Source organism: Aspergillus fischeri, genomic scaffold, assembly GCF_000149645.3.
Source record: "Aspergillus fischeri NRRL 181 1099437636264 genomic scaffold, whole genome shotgun sequence".
Classification (NCBI taxonomy): Eukaryota; Fungi; Ascomycota; class Eurotiomycetes; order Eurotiales; family Aspergillaceae; genus Aspergillus; species Aspergillus fischeri.
Window position 1 is genome coordinate 3,092,109 of NW_001509762.1, and position 27,221 is coordinate 3,119,329.

The 27,221-nt window shown below is 46.9% G+C and overlaps 10 protein-coding genes across 10 annotated transcripts, besides 2 other annotated features; 4 read left to right on the forward strand and 6 right to left on the reverse strand.

Moving 5' to 3' along the window:
- Window positions 1-113: 113 nt before the first annotated feature.
- On the reverse strand, window positions 114-1,888 carry NFIA_083020 (imidazoleglycerol-phosphate synthase; the record flags this gene model as incomplete). The annotated part of the gene is made up of 3 exons (XM_001260247.1): window positions 114-203; window positions 254-1,693; window positions 1,766-1,888. 3 exons carry the CDS (start codon window positions 1,886-1,888, stop codon window positions 114-116), a joined length of 1,653 nt encoding a protein of 550 aa, XP_001260248.1.
- A 419-nt stretch (window positions 1,889-2,307) lies between these two features.
- Window positions 2,308-3,849: a mobile genetic element.
- A 97-nt stretch (window positions 3,850-3,946) lies between these two features.
- Window positions 3,947-3,990: a microsatellite.
- Window positions 3,991-4,408: 418 nt separating this feature from the next.
- On the reverse strand, window positions 4,409-5,803 carry NFIA_083030 (deoxycytidine monophosphate deaminase; the record flags this gene model as incomplete). Its single annotated transcript, XM_001260248.1, has 6 exons — window positions 4,409-4,504; window positions 4,558-4,608; window positions 4,657-4,744; window positions 4,797-4,929; window positions 5,006-5,367; window positions 5,445-5,803. 6 exons carry the CDS (start codon window positions 5,801-5,803, stop codon window positions 4,409-4,411), a joined length of 1,089 nt encoding a protein of 362 aa, XP_001260249.1.
- A 1,085-nt stretch (window positions 5,804-6,888) lies between these two features.
- On the forward strand, window positions 6,889-9,423 carry NFIA_083040 (putative autophagy ubiquitin-activating enzyme ApgG; the record flags this gene model as incomplete). The annotated part of the gene is made up of 5 exons (XM_001260249.1): window positions 6,889-7,079; window positions 7,184-7,292; window positions 7,346-8,136; window positions 8,204-8,348; window positions 8,404-9,423. The coding sequence occupies 5 exons, from the start codon at window positions 6,889-6,891 to the stop codon at window positions 9,421-9,423; spliced, it is 2,256 nt and encodes a 751-aa protein (XP_001260250.1).
- Window positions 9,424-9,853: 430 nt separating this feature from the next.
- On the reverse strand, window positions 9,854-10,776 carry NFIA_083050 (21S rRNA (uridine(2791)-2'-O)-methyltransferase MRM2; the record flags this gene model as incomplete). Its single annotated transcript, XM_001260250.1, has 4 exons — window positions 9,854-10,351; window positions 10,399-10,425; window positions 10,488-10,538; window positions 10,594-10,776. The coding sequence occupies 4 exons, from the start codon at window positions 10,774-10,776 to the stop codon at window positions 9,854-9,856; spliced, it is 759 nt and encodes a 252-aa protein (XP_001260251.1).
- A 984-nt stretch (window positions 10,777-11,760) lies between these two features.
- NFIA_083060 (uncharacterized protein) lies at window positions 11,761-13,337 on the reverse strand (the record flags this gene model as incomplete). Its single annotated transcript, XM_001260251.1, has 2 exons — window positions 11,761-12,996; window positions 13,053-13,337. The coding sequence occupies 2 exons, from the start codon at window positions 13,335-13,337 to the stop codon at window positions 11,761-11,763; spliced, it is 1,521 nt and encodes a 506-aa protein (XP_001260252.1).
- Window positions 13,338-13,944: 607 nt separating this feature from the next.
- On the forward strand, window positions 13,945-15,112 carry NFIA_083070 (OST3/OST6 family protein; the record flags this gene model as incomplete). Its single annotated transcript, XM_001260252.1, has 4 exons — window positions 13,945-14,286; window positions 14,354-14,451; window positions 14,508-14,863; window positions 14,952-15,112. The coding sequence occupies 4 exons, from the start codon at window positions 13,945-13,947 to the stop codon at window positions 15,110-15,112; spliced, it is 957 nt and encodes a 318-aa protein (XP_001260253.1).
- Window positions 15,113-15,925: 813 nt separating this feature from the next.
- NFIA_083080 (putative nuclear division Rft1 protein) lies at window positions 15,926-17,596 on the forward strand (the record flags this gene model as incomplete). Its single annotated transcript, XM_001260253.1, has 2 exons — window positions 15,926-16,693; window positions 16,745-17,596. 2 exons carry the CDS (start codon window positions 15,926-15,928, stop codon window positions 17,594-17,596), a joined length of 1,620 nt encoding a protein of 539 aa, XP_001260254.1.
- Window positions 17,597-17,744: 148 nt separating this feature from the next.
- dbp3 (RNA-dependent ATPase DBP3) lies at window positions 17,745-19,386 on the reverse strand (the record flags this gene model as incomplete). The annotated part of the gene is made up of 3 exons (XM_001260254.1): window positions 17,745-17,901; window positions 17,979-18,050; window positions 18,104-19,386. The coding sequence occupies 3 exons, from the start codon at window positions 19,384-19,386 to the stop codon at window positions 17,745-17,747; spliced, it is 1,512 nt and encodes a 503-aa protein (XP_001260255.1).
- A 1,357-nt stretch (window positions 19,387-20,743) lies between these two features.
- On the reverse strand, window positions 20,744-22,879 carry NFIA_083100 (replication factor A subunit protein RFA1; the record flags this gene model as incomplete). Its single annotated transcript, XM_001260255.1, has 6 exons — window positions 20,744-20,837; window positions 20,895-21,790; window positions 21,848-22,382; window positions 22,433-22,523; window positions 22,582-22,733; window positions 22,836-22,879. 6 exons carry the CDS (start codon window positions 22,877-22,879, stop codon window positions 20,744-20,746), a joined length of 1,812 nt encoding a protein of 603 aa, XP_001260256.1.
- A 1,383-nt stretch (window positions 22,880-24,262) lies between these two features.
- NFIA_083110 (ubiquitin-specific protease UBP14) lies at window positions 24,263-26,634 on the forward strand (the record flags this gene model as incomplete). The annotated part of the gene is made up of 4 exons (XM_001260256.1): window positions 24,263-24,331; window positions 24,399-24,672; window positions 24,721-26,425; window positions 26,484-26,634. The coding sequence occupies 4 exons, from the start codon at window positions 24,263-24,265 to the stop codon at window positions 26,632-26,634; spliced, it is 2,199 nt and encodes a 732-aa protein (XP_001260257.1).
- Window positions 26,635-27,221: the final 587 nt, after the last annotated feature.

The window sequence follows — 27,221 nt, forward strand, 5'->3', positions numbered from 1 at the left end:
AGCAAGTCGCTCTCCTCTGATGCGAACTCTATTAACTAAAACTTCATAATACTCCGTACTGCCTACAATGGGGTAACAAGGGCGAAAATGGGCTGCGGTCAAACTGTATACCATCACTCGTCGCTATCGAAGTTGCGGACTAGAAATCCCTCGTTCCGAAGGTGTTCCTTGACCTGACCAACAGTAAACTCACCACGATGGAACTGTGGCCTCGTTAGCTGAGAACTAATGGGACGATGAAGGCGGCTCATACCATTCCAGCACCTAATGCCGCATCGGTTGTTGTATATCGGAAGACATCTTCAAAATGCTTTGGAACACCAGCACCGCTTGAAGCAATGACAGGAATTTTGATAGCAGCCTTGACATCGTTGATCAACTCAAGGTCAAATCCACTGTTACTTCCATCCTTGTCGATACAGTTCAGTAGAATTTCGCCTGCACCCATGGCTTCAACAGCCTTCACTAGCTGTCGGACGTCAATATCACGACTCTCTCTGCCACCTTTGATTGTGCACTGATACCAGCAATAACTCTGGCCGCTAGCGTTCGGGTACTTCGTTTTGATCGTATGGTGTTCGGTGTCATCCGGGCTTGTGACATAAACTCGCTTGGGGTCAACGCTCACAACCACAGCTTGGTTTCCATAAGCTTTCGAAATTGTCTCGATGGCAGTTTTTCCGGTGAGCTTTTCGCCGCGACGATAGTACTCCTCAGCCGCAATGACCGCATCCGATCCAATGCTGACTTTATCGGCTCCAGACTTGAAATACATTGTAGCAACGTCCAGAGCAGAGATGTGAGTCCCGTCAGGATCGATAGTGTCCTTGATACCGCCTCCGATTGTCAGAGGAACAAAGACGGTCTCCGATGTTCTTCTCAAGATTTCCAACATTGGGGTATCTACGAGCGGGCAATTCCGAAAAGACGTGATATTGAGGAAGGTGACCTCGTCCGCCCCTTGCTCGTAATACCTCCTTGCCATGTCAACCGGCTTTCCCAGATTTCTTACCTGACCTCCTGCGTCCACGCCGACCTTCTCTCGCACATCGTATTGATCACCTTTCGTGACGACCAGATCACCAGCATCATTCGTACGGACATCAAGACAGGCGATGATCCTGCGGGTCAACCCGTCTTCCCTCTTTCTTGCCTCCAGACCCTCCGTTCCGATTGGCTGGAGTTTGTCACCATTCAAGAACGCACGGAGAGTCCGTAGTCCAGCTTGTCCGCTTTTCTCCGGATGAAATTGAGTTGCAAAGATATTTTCCCGAGCGATGGCGCCAATAAATTCTTCATCACCGTACGTGGCCGTAGCAACTGACCAGCCGTCGTTCTCTAATACACCGGCCTTGTAGAGAGCTGCGAAGGAATGAACGTAGTAATACTTGCTGTTCGGGTTCAGCCCATAGAAAGTTTGGCGCTCCGAGGTTGTATTCATAGCAGAGTTCCAGCCTATGTGAGGCACGCTCTTCGTGTCAGCGTTGAATTTCTGCATTCGTTGTGGGATCAGTCCCAATCCGGGGGTGTCGGAATCTTCTTCAGAGCCCTCGAAAAGCGCCTGCAGACCAACACATATGCCCATGAAGGGCTTTCCCAGCTCTATATGCTGTCTGATCGGTTCCAGGAAGCCACCTTCGGAAAGCTGAGAGAGACAATGGCCGAAATGGCCAACACCGGGCACCATGAGTCTCTACGATGATATATGTCAGCTGTGAATCGTGCAGTAGCAGAAACAAGACTAGCAACAGAGAAGAGTGCGCACATCGGCATTTTTAATATCGGCCGGAGACTTGATCCATTCAACGTCGAACCCAACTTTGTTGATCGCATTCACCAACGAGCGGACATTTCCTGCGACATAATCGAGCAGGTGAACAGTCGGCATGGCGGCAGTCCGGTACCTCAAGCCGTAAGACAAGGTGCTGTACGTATTGCAATACTAAAGTCGTATAGAGACTGAATCACAGAGTTTGTCTGGCTTCGGTAAGCTCGCAGACATTCGGGGACGGAGAGAATGAATGAAAGTGGCTTGGGAAGAAGAATAATCACCCTCATTTGTTGTCAAACATCACTCCCCACCACGGCGGGGACATTTAGCTGAGTCATTGTTCAAAATGATAACGTAATCGGTAAGCGAGCGGATCACTATACCATAGAATTTGGCCGCGGCCGAAATTGGAGGCTATTTTGAACCCCTAAAACATGATTATATTGCTAAATCTAGTTATTCTTGCGCTGCGGACATTGCAATCGCCTATGGCCTAGAATATGGCAGTCACTGCAGCGTGGGGGTGCCCGTCGAGGGCGTTGTTCTGTATCTACTACCTGCTCTGGATGGATAGTTGGGATAGCTTCAGCAGCCTGATCCCTGCGTTGAATGATCTCCTGCCCTTCCTGGATAGATAATCCCTCTGCAGTTTCTATCTGCCGCCTAGATTGCTTCTTCTTTTGAAGCTGCTTTTCATGTGCAGCATGTAGATCATGATTTTCCTTTGTAAGAAGGACAGCGTTATTCATTGCCATCTCACACCCCTTGATGATCTGACCTAGCACAGCCTTACTAGGGGTAGGAGGGCTGTATGTACGCTCCCTAAGTAGCTTCTTAAGCGTAGTTTCCTGCTTCTTCAGCTGCTTGAGATTGTAAGGTGTTTTTGGGACAGAATTAGTTGATCGGCTGCCTGGTGGTGTAGGGGTTCTAAGCTGGATATTAAGCTGACTGAGCACCCGATCTGGATTTAGTGGTATTAATCCAGTTGCTGAAAAGCCACTCTTAATATTATCTGCTGAAAAGATTGCCGTACGAGCTTGTGGATAGGCCTCAAGGAAATCAAACTTGTCAATATGGTTGAAACCAAGCCGCATCTTATCCTTAATTAAGCGGCCATATGCACGCTTAAGAGGAGAGAAACAGCCAACATCTAGAGGCTGGAGGAGATGTGATGAATGTGCAGGCATGCAGATTGGAATGATATCATTCTCAGTGCAGATTTGATCAAACTGTGGTGTTAGATGGCTCCCATGGCCATCAAGAATTAATAGTCGATATCTACCAGTTGTACGACTGGTAGTAGTAGGAATAAAGACTTTTTGAAGCCATTGTAATCCAATCTGATCAGTTGTCCATCCATTCGCACTCACCTCAATCCGCCAGTCTGCTGGTAAGGCTGTATCTTGATACCATCCCTCAATATGGACCTTTCCCTTGAAGATAATGCATGGTGGAAGCACCCAGCCAGTAGAGTTAATACACTCTATAGAGGTAACCCATTCGCGGTTCCCTGGCTGGATAAGGAAGGGCCGACTAAGCATCTCAGCTCTTGTAACTACCTTAGCAGTAGCTACTAAGCCTATTGCAAAGCCAGTTTCATCAAAGTTGTAGATATCTTCCAGTGTAATCCCATGCTGCATTATTGTGATCTGGACATGATTGAACCATTCCAGGATAATCTTTGGGTCTTCGCATTTAGCACGCTGGTGGTTATAGCGCCTAGAGAATCGGGTTTTGATCTCATCATGCCGATTAATGAAGTTATATACCTATTTCTCTCCAACAGTCTGGGTAGGAGTTGAACCACGCTGCGCAAGCAGGATATTTGCCATTTCTTGTACATGGGACGGTCGGGGAGCCGCTCCACGTTGATCCATAGATAGAATCCATCTAATAAGCGATTCCTCTTCATTCTGTGTCATTTTATGGCCACTTGCGCGTAATTCAGCTCGAAAAGTATGCCCCTTTAGGCGCCGCTGGAGGGTAGTATAAGGCACATCATAGACACGCGCAGCTTCACAAATATTGAGGATTTCCTTCTTTTTCAAAGCTGATACTGCAAGTAGGACCCTTCCCTCCTGCTCAACTGAATTTTTTGAGTTTATACGCGCTTTTGGTGGCATAGTGGCTGGCTGAATACTGCAGCTTTTGAAATAGAAGTCAAAACGCGTTTGGTGATCCGCTCGGTTGCATGATCCGCTCGGTTGCATGATCCGCTCGCTTACCGATTACGTTAACCTATTTTTTTTGGCTCTTTTTTTCCCCTTCCGCCATCAATATTCCAGACAGCTGACCGCCTTAGAATCCACTTTCTCACTAGTACTACTACTTCGGGTTCGCATAGTCTGAAGCTCGCCGACAATTTGCATTCTATTGGGTTATTGTACAAGAGTACATTCTATCCAAAAGTGATCTTACCCTGCTGGTTGGGCCCTGCGACCCATGGAACCCACTAAGATGTGAATGGGATAATAAACCTGTCTTGACCAATGGAACCCAATGCTCCCCTTTATTTGTTATTTTAAAATCTATATCCCTTTATTGCAATGGTTCATGCAAAACAATCTCGAAATGCCGAGTAAGACGGTCCGTAGATATCGCTTGGTCGAAGTAGACGCTATGCCATGAACAAGCGCTTTATGAGACATCATTCCCACCGGAAGGACTGATGAACAAGGGCAAATCCGAAGCAATGTTCTGAGAATTTTGGAGATAGATGAGGCCGTTTCGAGGCTATATTTGTGTAAGCCCATTTTGTCGAGTCCGGAAGAGACCGTGTAGCTTACCGGGGAAAACTGTCTCAGACATACTCCAGCAGCTTCCAAGATTGCAGCACTCTGCCTCCTGTTAGCTGCGTTTACTAACGTGTGGTGATTCAGACAAACTTCTTGGTCCATGTTGTATCCTTGGGAATACACGACTTCCGATATACCGACCTGGGCGATCTTGACTGTACACGTCAAGCAAGGGCATCTACGGGTCATCAACATCTGGAAAGCAACGAGCAGGGGCTGGGGAATCTGACGTATCGCAATAGAGTATTGAGCCTTCACGTATACGCTCTCGGCCTGCTTCCAACAAAGCGTTCTCTTCAGCATGAAGGCAAAGACATGTCGATAGGCCAACACCTCCTCCTTCTCCACGGTTGCATCGCGGGCCTGGTCGATGTGAGTCTCTCTTAGAAAAGCACGAGAAGATCAAAGGAAAGCTGCAAGCCTTCGGGAGATTTCATACATCCACCTTCATTGCAGTTGGTAAGATGCCGAGGAGTCCCGTTGTATCCGGTGCTAATTACACGGCGCTCCCTAACGAGCACACAGCCCACTCTTCTCTTCATGCAATTGCTTCTCTGCGCAGCGAGTGAAGCTAGTTGCATGAAATACAGGTCCCAATTTGGACGTAGACGTTGCTCATCGGCGAGATTCAGGGCTTCAAGAGCAGCATGCAGTTCCTCCAAAGAAGAGCATGAGTTGAACAATCGCACTTGCGCACGATCTGTCAGATAGGCACGTCCAATTTCTTTATCGTAAAGGTGCCGATCATTCCATATAACAAATCTTTCAAGCGGAGGAGGATCAAGCTGTCTCCTTCGGCACCTAGAAATGGAGTAAAAACATTATATTTCCATACAGCATATGTTGTTGAGGGCATAGGGTCTTGGCAAGGAAATTACCTATCTGTGAACCGCTTCCACCGAAGACTAACTGGCGCATCAACGCTCACTAGGAGGAAAAATGGTCGTTGAAGAAAACGCTCTATGGTCGCAGTATCCCAGATATCTGTTGTGACCCAGCGCTCCCTCCATCTTTTCGTTGCAAAGTCTAGGAGGGATTCGACGCTGTCGAATGTGAATTCCGAATTCCTCTTGTTGCTGAGTTCCGAAGCTTGTAACCGAAGATCGTCTTCTGGGTCATCGGTTATCCGAGGGTAGTGTTTGTTGTTCAGCTCAAGGAGTTGGAACTCTTGATGTTCAATGAGGTAATCTGCGATGGCGTGCTTGCCTGAGCATATTCCTTTCCCCTCCAGTGTCATCAGTCCATCATTCTGTGGATTATTTTCGTCATGAAGGGTTCATACTAACCTCCACACAAGCCAATCAGCATTTCTTGGCCCTGAGAGGAAGATGCAAAGGATGCCTGGTGAGATGTGTGTGAAGTGACAGATCCTTTCAATCAGTACGATAATGATCTGTTTTCTTCTATTAACCCATTACAAGCTGATGTGGACACCAGTGGGCTATCCAGTTGATTTTTCGAACACAATCTCGTCTTGAGGTAACCAGAGGTACGTAGAACCTGCAGATAATAATAACCGAGAAGATCCGAATTATAAGCAACAGCTTAGCCGCGTAGGATGTACTAAGTGGGGTAGGGAGAACTTAGTGTTATGAATGTATTCTTATCAACCAATCCCACATCGTGTAGCCTCTCGCTATTATTATATATATTAACATCTAAGAGTCCAGTTAGAGGGAAGCTAATAGTAACAGTGGATAGTAACAGAAATCAGAAATACTTTAGTATTAATACATAGATGCCAAAGATACCGAGGAAGCAAGAGCCTGAGAGTATGTAGATACACCAACTAGATAGTAGATAACTTATTTCGCTGCGTGGGACACCAAAACAACGATTAATAAGCTGGCGAATTCCCAAACAAGAACGCACGGAGACTACCCGTAATGGACGAAGTGACGGATTGTGGATAAGGTTTGCCCATGACCATTATTATTTCTGACCTAGTCAGCTGTTCAGAAATGATGAATGACGGGAAAGAGAAAAAGTCACGTTGCTCTACGCAGCACTTCAGATCTGTATGTATGGGGGTGTATCTACCTCTCGTATTATGCTATAAATCCGGGAAGTTGGGCTTGTCCGCCTTATCAGCCCCGCTGTCATTTATTACTACTACTTTTCTAGTACTAGTACCCCTCTACTTCCTACCTTATCATTACCACTGTCTGATACAGTTGCACTTGAACAGTTTAACGCTCGTCATCATAATCAGAGCCCTTAATAGCAGAAGCAGATCCAGATATACCTGCGGCTCACTCATTAAAATTATTGAGATAGGGCTCAAGGTCCTAGAACATCCACACGACATTATAACCGAACAAAATGCAGTACGCTCCATTTGCCTCGGACATTGAGCTCCCATTCTACACAGCTCTAGCTACATTGAAGATAGACCGTGACAAACTCGATGACTCTGCTCGCAAAGTATTAGGCCTGTACGAACTGCGCTCTACGGACGCACCGAATAATTCTTGTCGGATGCAGATACATGGAAATGCCCTCACCAGCGACGAGTGAGTCCATAGTCTGAGCTCAACTCCTACTTCCTTTTACAATTATTTCGGCGATATGTAGGGTCCAGAGGGTATAATTGCTAATTGGCCGTGGATTACACCAGTGTACCGGAAGGTTATTACAGAGCTGAAGGGACGATCAAAAATTTTAATACTTTTGAAGAATACCGCGACATCGATAAGCCTCAGATGTTGCAACAAGCCGGGCAAACGGTCAGCTTCACGGTGCAAAAGGTCAATGAAGTTTACTAATATATTCCGGAAAGATACGGGATGCCATAGAGGACGGCAGCATCTACCTGTGTCCGTCAAAATTATCTTCCTTCATGATACTGTCTTTCGCAGATCTCAAGAAGTATAAGTTCCACTACTGGTTCGCGTTTCCTGCACTTCATTCAACCCCTTCCTGGACTCCTGTACCATATTCTGGGGAGATTGTCGGTGATACTCCGGTTGAACCAATTAATAGGGCACCATTCAAGGCCTTATCCACTCTTGAAAGTTCGACTCTTGTGGAAGCAGTGCAGACCTGGTCTCGCAGCGTCGAAGCTTGTCAGCGAGGCTTTTTCCTCGCAAGGAAGTATTTCAAGCTTGATGGCAGACCTGGGCATGATGCCAAGGGAATGCCCGAAACAGCAGATGGGACATTGGTGGCGAGTTCACAGCAGAGCGCCGGACACAACTGGAAGATTGCTTCTCTAGCAAGTTATGAGAGCGGGTTTTTCGATGGGGCGCCATTCGAGGATAGCTTCATTTGTTTTGCCGATCCCTCGAACTACGACGATGCGCCGGGTTGGATGCTGAGGAATCTACTATTTCTCATCAAGCAACGTTGGGGGCTACGAAGAGCCCAGATTTTGAGGTATCGCGATACACGTCGCGAGAATGGTCGCAGCATGGTAGTCACAATGGAATGCAAAGCTCAGCCGGTGTCACACCCGGGGAGTTCTCCTGAAACAGTGAGCGGTGCGCCCAAAGTAACTGGCTGGGAACGGAATTCAGCGGGAAAGCTGTCAGGGAGATTAGTGGACCTCACAGAGTATATGAATCCTAAGAGGTGAGCAGGTTACGGGATGCATTACTCAAAGTATTTGTGTGCGTCTAACTCGCGGCGCAATGGCTAGGCTGGCGGATCAGTCCGTTGATCTTAATCTGAAACTCATGAAATGGAGGATCAGCCCGGATCTCGATCTTGAGAAGATCAAACGCACCAGATGCCTCTTACTTGGAGCTGGGACGTTAGGAAGCTATGTTGCTCGAAATTTAATGGTACGTCTTCCCATATTCCTATTGAACAGACATTCACCGAGCTGCTGGCCTCTAGGCTTGGGGAGTTACGAAGATAACATTCGTGGATAACGGAAACGTATCTTTTTCAAATCCGGTGAGGCAGCCACTTTTCAACTTTAAAGACTGCCTAGAAGGTGGCGCTAGAAAGGCAATTCGAGCTGCGCAAGCCCTGTCGGAAATCTACCCTGGTGTTGAGACTACCGGGCATGTTCTTTCGGTGCCAATGGCTGGCCATCCTATCACGGACATGGAGAAGACACGAAAAGAGTTCGGTATTCTCAAGGCTCTAGTAGATGACCACGACGTTATTTTCCTTCTTATGGACACGAGAGAATCGCGCTGGCTCCCAACAGTCATTGGTAAGGCTGCGGGGAAGATTGTGATGAATGCAGCGCTTGGATTCGATTCTTTTGTGGTCATGCGACATGGCGTCAGAAACGATGCAGACCCAACATCAGAACTTGGCTGCTACTTTTGCAATGACGTAGTTGCGCCGATGAATGTAAGCCACCATTCCCAAGTGTCGTGTCTCTATGCGACTGACTTTTTTAAGTCTGTAAGAGATCAGACACTTGATCAACAATGCACCGTCACTCGACCAGGTGTAGCCACAATAGCGTCAGCCTTGGCGGTTGAGCTGCTCATTTCACTTCTGCAGCACCCTCAAGGCGCTGCGGCCCCAGCTGCTTTGCCAACCGATGACCGCAGTTCTCACCCTCTTGGTCTGGTGCCACATCAAATCAGGGGATTTCTTTCGTCCTTCGAAAACATTTCGGTTATAGGAAGAAGCTATGACTGTTGTAGTGCCTGCTCAACAAATGTCGTTAACGCATACAATGAGCAGGGCTGGGAATTTGTGGTAAAAGCTTTGAACGAGCCCGGATATGTGGAGGAGTTGAGTGGTCTTAGGGAGGTCAGTCACAACAAGCCTCTTTTAACCTACCCTCTATTCCTCGTCTTTCGCTTCCCCCGTCCGCGCAAATCACCCAACCCCGACCGGAAATCTCTGGTACTGGCCATAAACAAGGCAATTTCTGTTGATATGGACGGCTGACACAACAGAAGGTCCAAGCAAGAGCAGAAGAAACGATAGATGACATTGAGTGGGACGAGTCGCTTGAGAACGAAGAGGAAATCATCTGAGAATTCGGTGATCCGATACCAGGTGCGCACGACAGGGCAGTAGAATGAGATGAGAGCTACATCTGGTTGGTGGGTTCTGATTTAGGAATGCATGAGGACCTCATTCTTCAACGCGTTATTCCTTCTGTCGAGGCCAACAAAGTACGCTTCCCTTGATTCCTGCGCAAGTCAGTGCGTGATGACGGTAACAATACTCGATATGTCCGGCACGTACATTGCGTGAAGACTCTGGCTTGATCCTGTGCACTCTATAGAAGAGTGCTTTGAACTGTCTCTCTAGTTCTTTGTCCTCGACTCCTTGATAAAATTTGCAAATGAAATGACCTCCAGTCCGTAAGGTGTCAAAGCTGAATTGCAACGCGGCACGGCAGAGGTCCTATCAGGTCAGTCAAAATGTACGATAGTATGACATTTGATTGAAGTACCATGCTGCCGGCGTGATCTCGGAAATTCACGCCGCTTGTGTTCATCATCCTATTATAAGGGTCACTTAGACTTCGCTTCCAGAAGCCGGTGGTTTGGAACCAGGGAGCACACATATCGCTTAAAACCACATCTACCGTTCTCTCCGACACAGCATCACTTTGTCCGATGCACTCGCTATTATGCTCCAGGCTCGCGGTCGAACTGAAGGTCGTATTATTGTGTTCGTCTCCGTCCCACGGACTAGGGGAGCGCGGTCTGCCTCTACAAGGATCGCGGAGGAACTCCCGAACGTAGGCCTGAATATCTGGGGTAAGGAAGTTGCCCTGTATGGTAGAGACGCCTTTGGGGGGCTGAGCTGGGATTATGTCTACGCCCAGGACTCGACCGTTCGGTTGAGTTCGAGTCGCTGCCACCTGACAGAGTTAGATGTCTATTAAAACTGCCGCGAGATCAAACAAACCTGAGACCAGGAGCCGGGGGCGTATCCCTGATGAAAATAACAGAGGTCAGCCTGGATGCCCAGACTTGAAAACGACAGGGGCGGTATACCAGATCCACTACTGTTTGCCCACTCTTGAAAATGTGATATTTCTCATCGATCTAAAATTATCTGTGTTTAGCATACAATGAACAGTAAGGCTCAAGTAATACATACCTGCAATAATTTGAATGCTGCACGGCTCTTCAAGCCTTGTACTGCCGCAGCCCTTGTAAAGTGGTCTTTGATCTGACGTGCTTGCCATCTCTTCGAGGATGAATGTCTCTTGAATAAGAGGGAGGACGTTATATCACTGATCTCGAATCTTATAGTCTTGGTTGGGCAGGACGAAAAGAACATGGTGCTGGGATCTTTCTTTGTGAGGTAGATACCCAGTTTGATTGGTGTCTGCGGGAAATCTTGGATGGTGGGATCTCGTCAATGTAATATTGGATTGGGCCGTCCTTGATAATCAGGTGTGATACAATAGATACTGCAAATCTAACCCTATCCGATGATGGAGATGACGCGAAAAGGAAAAGAACAAGTACCAGCAGATAAACTCTGTAGATACTATACCTCTAGTAGACAGCCCTTTAGAAGTTGTATTCAAACAGTGTAGGACACTAAGATACTGATGTCATGTGAAATCTTGGATAAGAGTGGAGAGCTATTGAGTAGTCCATCAACGACAATAATAGTAATAATGATAGCTCTCGTCTCTATCAGAGGGTTTTAATAGCTGAACTTAGAGTGTAGGTAGGTATCGCCCCACCCCATCTCCTTTCATTAAAACATGCTGTTCCCTCTCCAAATCAAGTGTTAATTAATTGACGCCAAACAGCTGCAACATTGGAGCTAAGGTACTCCGTACGCATTGTAGATAGATTGGGACGCTTCTTACAATATGTAAGGGCTATACTCCGTACTCCCCTAGATATAGCTCAACTAAGTTCCATGCCTTTCATGCCCTAAGACATTCATGTAGTCAACCCCATGCACCCTCTGTAACACAGCGACTAGTTCAATTATTGTTCCTCGTATCAATCTAGAATTTACATTGTGGTTTGATACACAGGTGGCGGGCTCTTTACTTTCAATGAATAGATGACATTCTGCAGATCACGCAGTTCATTATATATTAATAAGAGCCATCGGTCAAACTCTCGGGTCACTGCACTTCAGCGTCTTATGCAAGTATTGAGCCAGGTACCGGAATCTCCCCACGTGAAAGAATCCACAATCATGAAAGAGGAATGCGGATGAACAATGAAGTACAGCACTACTAAAATCAAGGACTGCCGCTACGGATAAACATTATATTCCCTCAAGGTTTTCCACTGCCTACATTCTCTTTCTGTCTCGCTTTAACGGGGAGAATCCCGTAGGGGCACCAAAGCCTCGGCCGTGCACTATACTGGATCGGGCTGTTAACTGTATATCGTCTCGGGAAGTTCGTCCAGGACCAGAAGCAAGTTTACGCGCTGGCTTTCTGATGTCCTGGTTGTCCGGGTCTTCTTCATCCTCAAACAAGTTCCTATCTCGCTGGAACCCCAATTTACGCCTCTTCAATTTCATCTGACCATGACTAGAGGCCCTGTTCTTCGGAACATCGTCACCTTCTGCATGGTTTTCGACATCAGTCTGTGGGGAGCGTGACCTGGACGATATTGCTCTGGCCATTTTGGACTTGGTACCAATATGGTAAGATAGTTCCGACCGCTCTTTAGACGGTGCCTCCCTGGAAAACAGCTCGTCTTCTTGCTGTGGACTGCTGATAGTTGCATTCTCGGCGAAACCTATATTACCACTGGAAACTTTCCCAGGTGTTCCCGCGCACACAGTGACCGTGTGTAGCTCATTTAAATCGTCATCGGAACTAACTGAAGGATTCTGAGGTTCACTCGCGCGTTTCAGAAATGGGGTAATCGAGAAAGACGATTTATCGCCAGGCAATGCTGTTGGTTGCTTGATGCCTTTATTCCAGGACTTGATCGCCCCTGGTGTTGCAATGGTCAGTGCGGGAACAAATTGGGTGCCCATTGTTCGATTAGCAGGAGCACGAGATTTCGCATGGGGCTGAGGACTTCCAGTTGCTTTGAGTTTATTACGCTGCTGTTGACCATTACTCTGAGCTTCTTGGAGTTGATCTTTGACTTGCCGCAATTTTCGATTGAGATCTTCGATCCTCTCTTCGAGAGCAGCGCGCTGAGCTTCGCTTTCATGTTTTTGCTGACGAGCACTGCGCTCTTGTCGTTCCCGAGCTTGTATTTGCTCTGCAAGTTCCTTACGTGCTTCCTCAAGTCTCGACGACAAATTGGCAATTTCTCCTGCCTGACGAGTCTCTCGGGACTGAGCACGTTCGTGAGCGCGCTTTTCGTTCTCCAATTGCTCTTCGACCGTAATCAGCTGGCGTCTCAATGCCTGTTTTTCGGCGACGGTATTCTGGGAAGAGATGCTTTGTACCCTAAACCGCTCCGCTTCTAATTGCAAGTTGGAAAGTTCTTTCGATAGGCGAATATTCTCGTCTACCATCCTCTTAGATTCAACAGCAGTCTTGCCCAGAGAAGCAAGTTCGCCCTATCGTAAAAGTCAGAGTGATGTTCCAACAGGCCAAGGTATAACGTGCAACGTACACGAAGATTCTCTATTTCATGTGACGAGGCAGCGAGTATATTCTTTAAGCGATTCGCTTCATTGAGGGTCTTATTGAATTGAACGCGTAGGCACGATTCAGATTCTCTAGCTCTGACTAATTCCCCGCTGGTCTCCTCTAGCTGCAAGTGCAGGCTGTCATTTTCGAACTGGAGAAGTAATTGCTGCATACGTATTTCCCGAGCTCGCTCGATTTCTAGAACAAGCGTTGTCCGGCCCACTGCACGTTCATATTCTTGCTCATAGTGTGCTGTGGTAAGTGCCATTCGGCACTGAGGAACTGGGTAAGTTTTAACTTGCATCTCGTGGTCGTAAAGCATACATACATCATCGAAACCCGGTGCTGACATTTGGACGAGAGAATTCGGTGTCGGCTTGCAAGGGAGATCAGCAACAACTAAGTATAGCGAAAATTGAGTCGTCAAGACTGTACTATTGTGGCATGAAGTCTAGTTTGCCTGGGGTCCGTGGTGATGTCTGAAAAAGCAGTCTGTGACGATTTCAACAGGTACCTATGTATTTTCAAGGTAGGAGGGGGGGGTAGCCAACGTAAGGTACCGACCGTACCTCCGCTATTATTGTTTGGGGCAGCGGCCGACACGCGTCTTTCAACTTTCAAATATCAACGGAAAAATAGCTCGGCAGCTCCCGAAGTTGTGGACACCTGGACTCTCTCGGTTGCACTAAAGCGATTATTGCGTAGTTATTGAGTGCCACCATGCATCTACTCTGTCCGGAATACCTCCTACACAGACATCAGATAATGACCACTGATCCTTGCGGATCGTTCATTCACTGTGTTTTCCAGTGTTTCTTCACATTCGAGCTCAACAAAGCATCTTAAATGAGTCATTCTTCCAGACACTGGAGAAAATGAAACTCAACTTTCTTATCTCTTTCCTCTGCATTGCGACGAGCGCGCTTTGCACATCCTCAGACCCTAATAAGTACGAGAAATACAAATCAGTATCTCGTCTCGCGCCGATTGGATTGACGGATGTTACATATCATGATTTGACCTCAAAGCCTCGCGACTTCCACGTCGCGGTTCTTCTAACAGCTACTGACGCTCGCTATGGTTGCGTCCTATGTCGCGAGTTCCAATCCGAGTGGGACCTCATTGCACGAAGTTGGAATAAGGGCTCCAAGTCAGACGATTTTAAGCTGCTCCTCGCTACGCTGGATTTCAGTAATGGCAAGGAGACCTTCCAGAAGGTATAAGAATAATCATTCTTCCTGAACCCTCTTGATGTATTGTTCATCTAATCTAATGAGGAAAAAGCTGATGCTCCAAACTGCGCCTGTCCTTCTCTTGTTTCCTCCCACTGTCGGCCCCTTTGCCAAGGTTGACGATGCACCCGTAAGATTCGACTTCACTGGGTAAGAGTCTCTTGGATCTGCCACACGAGTTCTCCGTGTTGATGAAAGACGTCTAGCCCAATATCTGCCGACCAACTCTACACATGGATCAGCCGACATCTTCCGGAAGGCTCAAAACCACCTCTCATCCGCCCAATCAATTACATGCGAATTATCTCTGCAATCACTATCCTTATGGGTGTGATAACTTTGTTCACGGTTTTGTCTCCGTACGCCTTGCCGGTCATAAGAAACCGAAATCTGTGGGCCGGCTTTAGCCTGATTGCTATCTTGCTGTTCACCAGTGGCCACATGTTCAATCATATCCGCAAAGTACCTTACGTTGTAGGTGACGGCAAGGGAGGCATTAGCTATTTTGCTGGTGGATTCTCTAACCAGTTCGGCATGGAAACGCAGATTGTCGCTGCCATTTGTAAGTCGTTCACGTTCCGGAGACACGACCATGTCCACACACATACTGATGATTCACTGTGATGCAGACGCTGTACTTTCCTTTGCAGCGATTGCTCTTTCCATGAAGGTCCCTCGCATGGGGGACAAGAAGGCACAGCAACTGGCCGTCGTAATCTGGGCAGGCGTACTGCTCTGTATGTACAGCTTCCTCCTCAACATCTTCAAGACGAAGAATGGCGGATATCCTTTCTACCTCCCTCCTTTTTAATTTTCAGACATCACCAGGGTTTAATCCTAGTCCTTCGACCCGTTGGTGCGATATCCTTGAAGCAAAAGAGCCCGATCTAGGTGCAGCAACTCACCTGTTGAAACTTCTTCCGCGGATGGATTTGCGATCTCGACTTTCACCTTCATGGTGTTTCCGGGTCTTGGACGCCTTTATACTCTACATCAGTCTGCACTGCGATTAGGCGAAGGAGCTCTTGGTTTTTCCCCTCATTCCTCACAAGCCTCAGCGACCTTAGCCTTCACAATTAGGGTACTACTGTAATGCAGAAGAGTCCGCTTTTTTTCACAAATAGAGAAAGACTATTCAATGGATAGATGACGTTATCGTCTGCAAAATGAATACTAGAGCGCAGGAAACCAAAACATCTTACATCGACGCAGTCAAAAAATATATTCAGCAAGTGCATGGACAGATACACTAGGAGCCCTTTCATCTTCATTTCAGGCGGGTGAATCTTGGTAAAGATAAAATGTGCAGGTCAGAGGGTTTGCCTCCTTGATCTCCACAGGCTCCTCTACATATGCGGACCCAGTGTGGTTCACCCTACTGCGGCGGCGGCTGCGGCTAGGTAGTGGACAACATCACAACAGACTCTACCTCGGTCCTGCTCAGCACCGCGTGCCTAAAGAAGTAAGTCATTTCTGAAGACAAAAGACTGCAGCTTTTGTCTTAAGTCATACTCGTCTAGATCAGCATTGTGTTTCGACCTTCGTTATCCACGCAATAAGTCCCAGCTCGATAACACTTGCGGATTAGAAAAGTTCATATGAGACGTGCAGAGAGCATGCCACTATGTCCAAGCAAGACAGATTTCGCACTAGAAGGGCTTTGGCATCATCGGTGTCGGGGACTACGCTTTTGGTCATGATCCAGTTGGTTTCGCGGCTGTTCACCTTTGTTGCCAATCAACTGGTCCTGAGGAACCTATCACCAGCGACTCTGGGAGCAGCAACTCAACTCGAGTTGTTCATGGTTACGATCTTATACTTCTCTCGGGAGGCCATCAGATTAGCCATTCAGAGACAGCCTCTTGATTCGCCTTCATTCCCCGACATCAGCAAACAAGAGAAGCCGCGCATGGCTTGCGACAAGGAAATGGAAGCTCAATCTATGGCGACTCAATCAATAGTGAACATGTCCTACCTCAGCCTTGGAATTGGGATCGCGCTTTCTATCTTGCTCGGTACTTCCTACATACAGTTTGCTGCTGAGCAGGTTGCTCAAACATCTTTCTATCGCGGCAGTGTGGCAATCGTCTGTCTTGCGTCGACCTTAGAGCTATGCACTGAACCTTTCTTTGCTGTAGTCCACAGATATATGCTGTACAAGACTAGGGCAACCGTTGAAATGGCCGCGGCATTCGTAAAAAGTCTAACAACGTGTGGTCTATTTATCTGGGCGTCCTGGAATGGAAACAATGTTGGTATACTTCCATTTGCACTTGGTCATCTCTCTTATGCCTTGGTGCTTCTCTGCGGCTACTCTGCAGCTCTGTCAAACGCAGCGAGTAGATGGCATTTTTCGTTTCTGCTCAGCCGCATAAGGTCAAGGTATGTGGAGGTCATTCCTATCGAATACGACTCAGCCATGATAACAGATCCAAGTGATAAGTCCGTTTATGTCCTGGGCATGTTTTCCTCGCAGTTGATCTCTCTATCTGCAAATCTCTTCTTTCAATCCGTGGTCAAGCATTTACTCACGCAAGGGGACGCCATGATGCTCGCCGCAATGTCGAGCTTGGAGGATCAGGGGATATATTTCCTCGCTTCTAACTATGGTGGTCTTATAGCTCGCGTCCTTTTTCAGCCAATTGAAGAGAGCTCTCGCACCCTCTTTTCGTCGCTGCTGGGTCTCAGTGACTTAAACGGAGAAAAATCAAGCAACATCGAGGCTGCTAAGACGCATCTTACCGATGTCATGAAGGCATACGGGATTCTATCTGCTCTCGTCTTTCCTTTGAACCCCGTCATAATTAAGCAAATGCTTCACCTATTGGGTGGCACAGAATGGGCTGGTTTTGAAGTCTATCGCCTACTTTCGATTTATTGCTTCTATATACCTTTTTTGGCATTCAATGGTATAACAGAGGCCTTTGTCTCGTCTGCTGCTAATGGGTCAGAGCTTCGATCACAGGCGGGCTGGATGGGGGTTTTCTCAGCATGCTTTGCGTTAGCGGCCTACCTTTTCCTGAGAGTTGGCGATCTTGGCGCTCGTGGCTTGGTGTACGCCAATATAGTCAACATGACAGTGCGCATACTTTGGAGTCTAAATTTCATACGAGAGTACATGCACAACCATGACAACGACATAACGTTGACCGAATTCGGTTTGAGTCCTCATACCTATATTACTGGCTTTCTAATGACCACAATCACAATACTCGGGCCAGAGCTATTCCACAGCGATTCTCATGGTCTGATACGGGCGGCAGGGTTTTGCGCCTCGTATGCCATTCTAGTGTGAGTTACCCTTTGGACAAGACTTGAATGAGCTCTGACGGCCCTCTATGATAGTCTATATTTCGAGAGAACGTATTTAAGGGAATTGTACAACCGGGTTTGTCACACTTGGAAGCAGGACACCTCTTACCGCAAGACAAAGTAATACAAGTTCACTCATCGAAAACAATCTTTGTCGCTGACTTGCTGGTGTCCACATCCTTGAAGAATGCGCCGTACGCACCATGCTGCTTCTTCTTCACGGTTGTTCCAAACTTTAGCAAAGCGTCCGGTACATCTTGTTTGGCTGCTCTCAGAACGTTTATCAACCTGTGACAAATTAGGAAGATGGCCACATTAGCAGCCTACTCGAATACATAGGCTGATTGACGGTTCCGAGAACTTACGCGCCAGACTGAGCTTTATCCGTTTCTGTGAAAAGAGTAATGGCATGGCCATCGGCTCCGGCGCGCCCGGTTCTATTTAAAATCGAGTTAACACATTTCAGCCGAGAGAGAACATCGTTACTTACCTGCCAATTCGATGTACATAGTCCTCGACTGTTAGAGGAAAGGTGACATTGATAACCAATTTGACTGATGGTATGTCAAGGCCACGGGCTGCCACGTCGGTGGCAACAAGTACAGTAGCCGCCCCGGTTTTGAATGCCTCCAGACTTTTGAATCTTTCGTGCTGGTTCAAGTCTCCATGTATCCCTGCGACTTTAAAGTTCTTGGTTCGTAAAAGTCTCTCGACACGAACCGCTTCTTTCTTGTACAAGCAAAAGACAAGAACCTTATCGCAAACTGCTGCGCCTCGCTGAGAGCGATTGAGCAACTGCACCAGTCTAGCCTCCTTCTCCTGAGGCTTCACAACCTCGACCACCTGTTTAATCCTGGTATTAGCACGCGGATCGGCGGAAGGATCACCACCAATGGTGACAGTCACAGCTGAAGTCATGAAAGTAGCCGCCAGGTCTCTGACGCTTGGAGGCCAGGTTGCAGTGAACATAACTGTTTGGCGTTTTGAATCTGGCATGGATCGGATGATGTCTTTTATATCCTGTTCAAACCCCTTGTCCAGCATGCGATCCGCTTCGTCCAAGACTAGGTATTTGACCTTTCCAAGATCCACGGAGCCATCGTTTTGAAGATCTTTTAGTCTACCAGGGGTGGCAACAACGATAGCTGCAGTCTTCAGGGCCTCGCGCTGTTCGTCTTTCTTCACACCCCCGTAGATACATGTTACTCTGATGTCCACAGAGGCCCCAAACTTCGACAGCTGATCATATATCTGCATTGCAAGCTCCCTGGTTGGCGAAATGATGACCGCTGCAGGTCGTGCATGTTTTCGCTTGACCTTCCCTGAATCCAGAATTTTCTTAATACACGGCAATCCGAAAGCCAATGTCTTCCCGCTTCCGGTCTCTGCAATGCCTATGACATCCCGACCGGCGAAGAGTAGAGGCCATGTTGCAGATTGAATAGGTGTTGGCGACGAGAAAGAGCTCAATGGGTCATAGATCTTGCTGAAGCTGCTAGGGAGGTGAGAAAAAGAAATTATGGGGCGAAGCGGCGGCGCTTCCGAAGAATCAGTCACTTTAATGCAATGCTTCGCGAGAAACTGGTCTATCTCAATCTGAGAAAGATCACCTAGGGCTGGTGACTGGACGTAAGTAGCATCTGATATAGGATCAAGTTCATTTCTAATAGCTTCCGCAGACGGCGAGACCTTCGATCCCTCTCCATTTCTTTCATTCTTGGATCTCTTTTGGGGCCGGTAATCGCCACCTTCGTGTTGGACACGCTTGGCCATAATGAGGATCTGTTGAGGTCTGGTCTTTCCTCACTTTTGAGACCAGGGACTGAGCAAATACAGATAGATCGACAGATATGGGAAATAGAAGACGAAATCTCACAAGAATGAGAAATGTGAACTTGCGTAAATCAAATAAGATATGGGATCAAGAGATGCTGTGTGTGGCGAAGGAGTGGGAAATTTTTCTTGGAGAGCAAGTAGGAACAAAAATTGTCATAATTTTATTCTGCCAATCAACACCGCCGATATCTCTAGCATATTCAAAATTGGTGTCATTTCTCGGTGTCATTTCAAATAAATTTCAGGCAACCCTACTTGGGGGGTAATAATGGTTAAGTTGCATTAAGGTCATCTCATTTAAAGCCCAGAGTTATTACCATTCAAAAACTATCTATATATTATGTATATATTTGTAGCATACCCCTAAGCGCACTTCTATAATTACTTGGCCTACTAGATGAGCTCTTAGAAAAATGGCATTCCCTTATGCTCTATCTTGATAAGATTATCCACTCCTTAGAAGCTAAAGAGAGCTTCCTAGCATATAATTGTCACGGGGTTGCGGCCCTAGGGAAGTCACTACCTCAGGGAGGCTCATAGGCATGTTCTAGGCCTGGTGACTGGTGATCCCATAGGGAATCACCATTGTGACCTTTTAGTGTTGTAGATAGTAGCTGCCTAGAACACTACTTTCTTACACTAAGCTTATGATACTTGGGCTTCTATACACTCCTATAGTAAAGCAGATTAGCCTGGAATCCTGGATTCAGAATATAGCGTACTTAGAGACCTAGCACTCCTTTAATAGCATTAAATATTATAGGCTGTACCTCTCATATGGAGTACAGAGTAACACCCCACCCCCTGCCTCCCTGCCGGGGCCTACCTCTCTACATACTAAGAGAACTCAAGTATATGAGTGGACTATATAGTCCACTAGCTCAAGACAGCCGTGTTTTCCTGTGTTATCCTTAAGGGGGACATGAAATGGGGGAAGGCATGAGATTACAGGGACAGGGCTCCCGAACTGACACAAAGACCATCTTTGTGGTAAGTACAAGGCTGATTGTCATGAAACAAAATCACCTAGAAATGGCAGCTTACTTAGACTTCATCCGACTTCATACCCTCGTATGCATTGCCCTTCCCAATTACCCAAGACATACGTGGTATGCGAGACTCTGCGAACTTCCAACCAAGTCGAGTCCCAAATCCTTGGAGTTAAGCGGAACGACGTTATACACTCATACATGAGGAATGTCTATAAAGCTAAAATCGTGCATGTAACATATTCAAGCCTCGGAAGGATCAAACTTGGTCAGGAAAGGCAAATCTACTATCAATCCAAGGGATTTCAAGAAAGGCCATATGAATTAATCAGGGCCATGAGGCGAGATGCTTCCTCCGAGTAGTTGACAGGTTTGGCCGTCGATACCTGATAACGGATGCTAATTAAGATGTCATCAGCGGTAGGTTCAATACGTAACCAAACAGCAGATGCTTACCGTTGCTGATCTCCGAAGTGATCTAGCTTAGCCCGACATCTGAAGTTCCAAGTTCGACAATTAGCTTCCTGGAAGATGTCTCCAGCGGCCTTTTCTCCATTTTGGCGAAGATCCATTAACTGATCCGCAGACGTGCCCATTAACTGTTTCCCGACCTCATCGAAGCAACTGAGCCAGAGCTGGCCTGTATGGTCGCTAACATTGATGAGCATGATGTATCGATACTCTGGACGTGGGTGAGTTTTATCACAGCTTTCGCACCGCCATTGACCGGGATCCAGTTCCGTCACTTTTTTATTGCACCCTTCGGAGAGGCAAGCAGGGTAGCACATGTTGTCTTGCTTTATATAAATAACAGTCCCCTTGAGCGAGAAGTAGACTGCATCTTCTGACATCCCTAGTTGTTCCTCGCGTATCTGGGCGATTGTTTTCAAGTGATCCAATCTCATTGCAGACGAGGATGCATTGGACATTGTGGCATGTGAGGTGAATGTCTCGTGTCTGCCTTGAGCATCATACCAACCCTTGAGACGATGAGCTTCTTCTATGTCAGGATCGACAGTCATTGAGCCAGAACTCAACAAACTCAGACTTCGTCCTCCAAAATCAGAGACTTTGACACCCTTGAAAGCAATTACAGACTCTGGCGTGGCATTGAAATTCAATGCTGTGGAGCCCCAGATGGTTAGACGAACAGAAAAACCCGAGCTATCGACCAAGGTAAGCTCTCGCTTGTCATAGGGCTTGCTCGTCGTCTTTGATACGATTTGAGTAGTCTCCCCGACGTCTTTCAGCACACCAATAATGTCAATGGTGGTATCCTTCTCAACAGACTGGAGATCGCCCACGGTTGTGAAATTGAACCGAACTTGCGGAACATCGCTCTGATCCTCTGCCTAAACCAAAAAGATATAAGCTTGTCAGATGCAACTGGGCTCGAGAAATTCACTGACCTTTTCAACAACTGTATCTTTTTCAAAAGTAAGTTCGTAGTCATTGTTCAGATTGGTAAATTGCTTCTTTGCAATCTGAACCCGGCAGGGGCTAGATATATAGTACACGCTTCCTTCATGAAAAACGTCATAGAGCAGGTCGCACTGCTCATTGAATCCAGTGGCACGGATTTCACCACTATCATCGAGTAAGTTGACACTAAATAGCCTGCCCTCCGAGTTTCTGTTGTGCCAGGTTTTGATTGCTGATTTGCTCGTGCAACGCGCCTTGATCGTCCATTTATGTGAATAAGGAGAGATAGCTTCGATCGGATAGATGGTGGCGTGGGTCGATGTCAAAGAGGAACGTGCAGGCTGGACGCGAGGTTCCCCTCGCTGATTTTGAACCTTGGAGCCATAAAATCCACCACCGGAGATTGTAGTCGGTTGGGGCCTTTCATCTTCTTCCAGCTTATTTTCCAATGGTTTCGGTTCTCCGATTTTCTCTGCTTCGCCGAGTTCCTGCAGGACTTCGAGATCCAAGATTATGAGAATTCTATGGTGATATTAGCTGCGTACATAATTTGGGTTTTCGGGGTCTACAACTTCTTCCCCTTGACGGAATTTGCTTGGAATGACTTCAAACGGACAAAACACCCCTTCTTTAGCATGCCACTCGTTACGAGTGGATTCGCCTCTGTCATACAACGCGTTAATCAATAATAGATGACAATTCACCGGTCCTCTCTACTCACGTGTTGCAAGCATGGTCTGAACATAATTCGAGATATCACTGAACACGGCTCTGTACCGCTCCTGATGGTTCGGTTGGGGAGGCAAAGGTTTAATTTGGACACACTGGACGATAGGTTCATGGATTTGCGGTTTGGTTTCATCGAAGATGGCGCTGCAAACCTATCAGTAAATCCTTGTCGTAGCTAATATGCCAGCAGAGGGAAGGAGAAAGGATTGTCTCTGGCAAGGGCAAGATAAAAGAGCTCGCGTTTACCTGAGCGCCCCGACTGAGATCTGAGATGCTGCATCGAGAGCCATCGCGCAAGCAAAAGTTGCTGGATTCGTAGTCAGATGGTAAAAGGAGAATAGATGAAAATATGTCCAAATATCTTGGGAGATGGGGAAAAAAAGTATAAGTCACTTTTCAGTCTAGTATTTGTTTTCCTGAAGCTGATGCCAGAAGAAGTAGGAACATACCTAATTAAAGATATATGTGAAAACACTTTTTGGCAATAAGGTCTACGCGTGCTATTTCGTGTAGAACATCCCTGACGCGTTGAGTGGCTACTAGATAGGCGGTAAGGCATGGTCCAAATCCCGTCCCCTAACTAAGGTACTACGTATCTGGTGGACCCACTGCGACGTGCCCTGTAGCCTAGGTAGAAGGTAACACCCACAGGGCACCTTCAGATACCTGCCGACCTTAAGGTGGTTGGTGCATGGTAAGGAACTTAGGAAGTCAATCAAAACAGCATTATTATTGGTATTAATTACACTAGTTGCAGCTTAGCACTTAGCAATGGTAGGGAAGAAACCTATATAGACATTCTCTACGGAGCTCACTGACAGGCAGAGGTTAAATCTTAGTAATAATCCAGCTTAAGATACTACCTGCAGCAGTCCCTTTCGGATAATAACAATCAATAGTTCCTGAGGCTACAAATATGAACAGGATCACTCTTTAACATTGGAGGCCACATGCTTGAGTAAAGAATAATCGAAATAGGGAACCTTCTTCAGGAATTTATGATGTGACCTAGGACCAGCATGCCAGGAACAAAATCGTAAACTGTCTACTCCAAATCTACTCCATACAGTCAATAATCTAAGGTTATCATTATGATTATTAGGTATTATTATTATCGGTGGAGTCTTGATTATTTAGTTGATCACATTCGCAACCCCCACCTTGGTAAGAATGTTGCAAGGTGGTGCTCAGTAGTGGTGCTCGGAGGTAAAGTATATTTGCCTCACGTCACAGCTCACTAATCTACACATCTTTCGGTAAAGCTGAAAAAGTATACGAGTTGTCCTACAGCTTGCTATAAATTCATCAAAAGTCAGTTACTCACTCTCTGATTTGATTATACGTCAATTATAGCTAATGTCGATCGAGTCAGGATTATCATCGGACACATTGACGATGGCTCATTGCCCTCATAGTAGCTCGCAGGGCAAGTGTAATAAAGCCCAAATGCTAGCCAAATACTAATTCGGACTCCTATAGCTTTGCGACCGCCATCTCAATCCCAAGCTGTCTATCGCGAAGAGTGTACGCAATGTTTTGACTCTGTGGTTCGTCGCTTGTTCCCTTCTTAACATCTTCAGCGAGGGCTAAACCTATTCTAGGATGAGGAGACTGGCCTAAATGTATGCCTCTTTTGTTTCAACGGCGGCTGTACAGGAGATCGAAACCATGCCATGCTTCATTACAAGCGCTTTTGCCATCCTTTAGCACTGAACATCAAGAGGTCGCGAAAGAAGATACAGGTGCGTGGAGGCCATATCTACTCGCAATGCGTACAATGTTCGGTGTCATGATAACATAAGATAATAGCGTGGCGAACCACCACAGAAAATTTCAAAGCTCGCGATTGCTGCAGAGACGGATGAAGATCGCTACGACACAGCAATACGAGTAATCTGTTATGAGTGCCGCTTGGATGACATCGATGCATCCAGTGGCAGCCTTGCAGTCGTGGTAGATGGGGTAATGAAGGCCATGACCTTCTCTAAGAAAGAAGAGATTAAAGCCTGGGAGCAAGAGTTTGTCCCATGCGAGCATACGCTTTGCTTAGTGCAACAAACCCCTAAGCAGACTGAGTCTCAAGGTATGGTTTTCCTCGCGGGTCCGATCCCCTGCTAACCAAGGTACGCAGAGCTGAGTCAGTGCACGATGTGTACTTTAAAAGAGAACCTTTGGCTTTGTTTGGAATGTGGTAACCTGGGTTGCGGACGCAGTCAGTTCGGGGGATTGGGAGGAAATTCACATGCGCTTGCGCATTCTGACTCAACTTCACATGCGGTCGCCGTCAAGCTTGGCTCAATAACTGCTGATGGGAGCGCGGATATATACTGTTACAAGTGCAATGAGGAAAGGACAGACCCGGACCTCGCTGCTCACCTTGCTCATTGGGGAATCAATCTGAGCGCGCGCGAAAAAACAGAGAAAAGCCTCATGGAAATGCAGGTTGAACACAATATGAAATGGGAGTTCTCAACCACATCTGCGGATGGTCACGAGCTCACCCCGTTATTCGGGCCTGGGTTTACAGGTTTGACCAATCTAGGAAATAGCTGTTATCTTTCGAGCGTGGTACAGTGCCTCTTCTCCTCGCCAGAGTTCCAACAAAGATATTATCATAGCAGCGAAGAGCCACCTTTATCTCAACAACCCGCTGAGGACTTCGAGACGCAGATGAGAAAGCTCGCTGATGGCATTCTTTCTGGGCGTTACTCAAAGCCCAATGCAGACGTGATTGCCTCGCCTGACTCTCCTGAGGTGCCCCATCAAAAAGGGCTATCGCCAGCAATGTTCAAACATCTTATCGGTCGTGGTCATGAAGAGTTCTCAACCATGAGACAACAAGATGCGTTTGAATTCTTACTTCATCTGTTCAAGCTGATTCAACGTACCCAATGCCCCGAGGGCAGAGGCAATCCTATTGATAATTTTCGATTCGCTGTCGAGCAGCGTCTACAGTGTCTGTCTTGCAAAGGAGTCCGTTACAGAATAGATGAGCAAGACAACGTCTCTATTCCTGTTCCCGTGCGTCGACAGCTGGGCACTAATAGCACAGACCCCTCTGCGGATTCGGAGTTCGAATCAGTGACTCTCTCTGAATGTCTCGATGTTTTCACTGCTAATGAAATCGTTGAGCTCAGCTGTCCCTCCTGTGGAAGCAGCAATGGGTTCTCGAAGCGTTCGTCGTTTAGGACAATGCCGCAGGAACTAGTGCTAAACGCCCGACGATTCGAAGTCGTTAATTGGGTTCCGAGGAAATTGGATATCCCAGTGGATGTCAGCGACGACCCACTAGATTTCAGCCCATATGTTGGCTCCATGAAGGAGGAAGGCGAAAAGCTCCTACCAGAAGACGATCCATCCGATAGTGGGTTCTCGCCTGATCAGAACATCTTAAACCAGCTTCTTGCCATGGGCTTTCCCAGAATTAGGTGTGAAAAGGCGCTACATGCGACCGGCAATTCAGATACCGAAGCTGCCATGAACTGGTTGTTCTCTCATATGGATGACCCAGATATTGATATGCCGCTTGTGGGCAGCAAGGTTACTGACCCCGCTAACATGGCCCTACAGGATCCGTCGAAAGTAGGTCAACTGAGTGAAATGGGTATTGATGAGGATCGAGCCAAAAGAGCGCTCGCTGCGACAGGGGGCGATGTGGATCGAGCTCTCGATTGGGTATTCAGTCATCCCGACGAGATGCCTGAATATGAAAGTGGAAATCGTGACTCTGGTTCTCGGCTTCCCGGCAATGGTAAAATTCCTGGCTTTCACGAAACGCCGGCTAGATACCAACTTCGGGCTATTGTTTGCCACAAAGGTACATCAGTACACGCTGGGTGAGTCAGAGATCCCGATCTTTCAGATTTTATCAAATTGCCAACTGAGAACAAACAGACATTATGTTGCATTTGTGCGGAAGATGCTGCCGGGCCAGGATAATCCTTCCTGGGTTATGTTTAATGATGAGAAAGTCGTGGGAGTCGATGATATTCAGGATATGAAAAAGTTTGCCTATCTATACTTCTTCTCTCGAGTCGAAGCTTGATCGACTCGTTGGCTGTATATGGCTCCAGACTAGGGAATGTGGGCTCCATAGATAGGGATCCGTGACTGATGTACCATGTCTTGTGCAGTGAGATGTTCATGGGTGTGGATGTCTTCTATACTGATGGGGAGGTGTCAGTTTTAGTATATCTCACTGGATTGTTGCTATGAAAAATAAGACTCTTGCGTGGCAATGGTATAAGCTAGCATGCCTGATTCTGTATGTTGGGGGAAATAGTTGATTGTCTCTCCTATCTGCTGCTTATAAATATAAGTAGGGATGGCACACCCAAGTGCTTATTGATGTCCTTATTAAATAAAGAAAAAGAAAAAGAGCATAATACTGCTAATGGATGTAAACTATAATGCTAGATAGGTTGTTGTCAGCCTTAGCTCAGCGAAATCAGATTTCTCTAAGGTCAGCTACTAAGGTTAGATGTTAACTGGAGAGATTAGTATGAAGGGAGTTATTGTGGGCCCATTATCATATTGGAATAATGTTCATCGCAATGGGAGAGGATCCTTTAAAACATGTGGGGGTAGGGGGTAGGCCTGCAGCTGCCCTGTATATGTCCTACTAATATTAAA